The 2898-nt window shown below is 52.7% G+C and overlaps 1 protein-coding gene across 1 annotated transcript; it reads left to right on the forward strand.

The window, feature by feature from the left end:
• Positions 1 to 1466: 1466 nt before the first annotated feature.
• On the forward strand, positions 1467 to 2195 carry LOC123117099 (protein PELPK1-like). Its single transcript, XM_044537936.1, has one exon. The coding sequence runs from the start codon at positions 1549 to 1551 to the stop codon at positions 2002 to 2004; it is 456 nt and encodes a 151-aa protein (XP_044393871.1). The 5' UTR covers positions 1467 to 1548; the 3' UTR covers positions 2005 to 2195.
• Positions 2196 to 2898: the final 703 nt, after the last annotated feature.

Below are 2898 nucleotides of genomic sequence, written 5' to 3' on the forward strand. Positions count from 1 at the left end.
CGGGCAGTTGACGGCGGCAACGGGCTGGGGGTTTGGAGGGCTGCTGCACAGCGGCACCTTCAGCGGCGGCTCCAGGCCTCCAGCGGCGCAGCAAGCGGCGGCTCCAGCCTCCAGCGGCGCATCAAGCAGCGGCTCCGGCGGCGGTCTCAGCTAGACCATTGAAAGCTTCATTTTCAGAATGAGGGTAGGGCATTGCCATTGCTTGGGTCTTCTAGACGCCATTGAAAGCTTCATTATCGGTACGATTTAGGTAGTTTTCCTATTGAAACATGCCTAGATTTTCAGTGTACTTGGTTTTTGGTTGTAATGTGTATTGACTCTTGCGATTTGCATCAAAAGAATTCTTTCCTTAAGACTTCGCCACTCCTTAATTTTTTTCCGCCCTCCGCCTCTGGTCACACGTGTGGCGCGAATACATGAAAACTCCGAACGATTTTTATGGCAAGTTTAGTAACGCAGTGATGACAACTTTAATTGTCAAGCATGATAACTTTTTTTCGGATGGCAAGTTTCAGTTTTTTTTGTTAGTTTTTTTTTCCTTTTGGATGGTAACTTTATTTGTAAAAACGCCATGATCAGATTGCTTTATGCCGCACGTGTGCACTTATCATTTGTGTTTATTTTAACTATTTTGTTTGGTGGAGTGAGGATTTTTGGCTCCTGGGCTCCTGCAAAAATCAGAAACGAACTTTTTATGTTGTGTACATTTTTTAAAACAAATGCGCATGCACATAGTGATGTATAATTCATGATGAAATATGTATTTATGTGAGCTACACAAATAATAATAAAAATGAACTTTTATAGTGAATAGTACATGTGCTAGTGTTGCTCACACCACAATGTATTTCATCTTGAAACAGACATGTAGTATATCCCTATGTATATGTCTAATGCTTTTCAGATTTTTTTTAAACTTTTTTTTTTGGAAATTTTCAAAATTTGGGCTTCATGGAGTCTGAGCTCCATTAGCAACTTCCGAAGTATTTTAACCTATCTGAGGTGGCCCAATCAATATGAACTGTTTCTCTATGATTGCCAAGTGCAGCGGAGAACAGAGTAACGGAGAGAAGCATAATTCATAGGTAGGAATACAGGGGCAGGGGAGCTCTGACGAATATCACGGTCCACAAAAACATTTTACTCGCGTTTTACAGCAGGAAGTTAGCAAGGCACGGGTAAACGATAGGCTCAGCGTCAGCTGGCTGTATAAACATTTTCAGCTCGAAATAGCAGTTGGCAACGAATGAAGGAACAGAATAGAAGAGCAGCAGCACCAGCTCCACACCTAGACGCAGAAAATTCGAGCCATTCAAATGCAGGTGCATCCATCCACACCTTAGAGAAACCTGTGTTGGCCACCATGCATCCATGACGAGTCTGGCCAACAACCAATCTAATCACATGGTCTGTGGCTATATATTACCTGTTGTTGGCTCGTGTTCTTCCATCGCAACAGAGAAAAAGCATCTTGCTGTTGCTTCCAGTTTACATACGTACACGACAGTCAGTAAGCCCTCTCAGAGAAACTCTAGGAGCTAGCTCGCCATGGCTTCCACCGCGAGCTTCTTGGCCATGCTCATGGCGTGCGCGCTCCTCTCCAGCAGCACATGCCACGGCGCACGGAACTTGGCCGACACGACTCCGCCAGCTGCCCCTACCTCTGGTCCTGTCCCTGGCCTCCCGGCAGTGCCACCTATGGCGGTCGTGCCTACAGTGCCGGCCGTTACTGTGCCAGCCATGCCGACCGTGCCCACCGTGCCGCAGGTGACATTGCCGCCTATGCCTGCCATTCCTTCCGTGCCCAAGGTGACGATGCCACCGATGCCCGCCATCGTCGCGCCCAAGGTGACCATGGCGCCGATGCCCACAATCGCCGTACCCAAGGTGATGATGCCACCGATGCCCGCCATTGTTGTTCCCAAGGTGACGATGCCGCAGATACCTGCTATCCCGAGCATCAGCGTACCTATGCCGTTCTTGGCACCGCCCCCCTCTGCATAGACACATCTCCACGCCTACGGTGGTGGTGCGTTATCCGTGTCCACGGTTGGACGCTCTTCATGTTGCAGTGTTACTAGATCACTCGGTTGCCACGGCAGAGTATTTGTCTCCGCGATGTACATGTTACATGTAAATCTCTGTTGTTGATACTCTCTTTTACGTCAGCGAGTATATTATTAGTTTGTTTTGTTTGTCGAGGCTGCCCGTTGATGTATGTGATATTCATATACTCCCTTCGTAGATCACCAAGTAAGATATCACCGTCGCCTCCCTCTCGCGTCCCCTCCCACGCGGGCGGCTCGGGAGGGCTCAGCCGCCGCCGCCTAGTAACCCTCCGGCGCCCTTCTCCCCCACCGCAGCTGCCAATGGTCGGCGCCGGGCAAAGCCCGTGCGTGCGACGGCGGCGGTGGAGGGTCTCTCCTCCCTCTCCCGGATCCGCGGCGGCGCGGGCATCCCAATCTGTGGGGTGCGGCCCTCCCGACGGTGTGGCGCATCCCGGAGGCGGCGGGCTCGCGATGGTGCACGGGCGCCCAGATCCATGGGTGTGGGACTCCTAACGGCGGCGGGATCGGTCGACGGCGGGCTTGGGCGATGGCGTCGGCCGCGCGGTGCCGGATCTCGTCGCTTGTGGCGGATTTCTCCACTCCGGCCATCGTGGAGGAACCTGGACCTGGGGCGGCGGCCTCGTTAGGCATGGCGACAGCGCCCTCGGCTGGCGACGTTCGCGGGAGGTGGATGGATGGCATCTTGACCGCGTGGGTGGTGAGTTGCCGGTGGATCTCCTCCGCGCTGCAGGCCTTTTCCCGTTGCACTTGGTGGCTTACGATCGCGGTCGTCGGCCCCGGTATGTTTGCGGGGGCTGGTAGAGGTGACATCGGACCGAAGGAAACTCTG

The sequence above is a fragment of the Triticum aestivum genome, chromosome 5B (genome assembly GCF_018294505.1).
Source record: "Triticum aestivum cultivar Chinese Spring chromosome 5B, IWGSC CS RefSeq v2.1, whole genome shotgun sequence".
Lineage (NCBI taxonomy): Eukaryota > Viridiplantae > Streptophyta > Magnoliopsida > Poales > Poaceae > Triticum > Triticum aestivum.

Excerpts from the sequence above, each read along its gene's own strand:
- LOC123117099 (XM_044537936.1), top strand. The coding sequence starts at position 1,549 with ATGGCTTCCACCGCGAGCTTCTTGGCCATGCTCATGGCGTGCGCGCTC.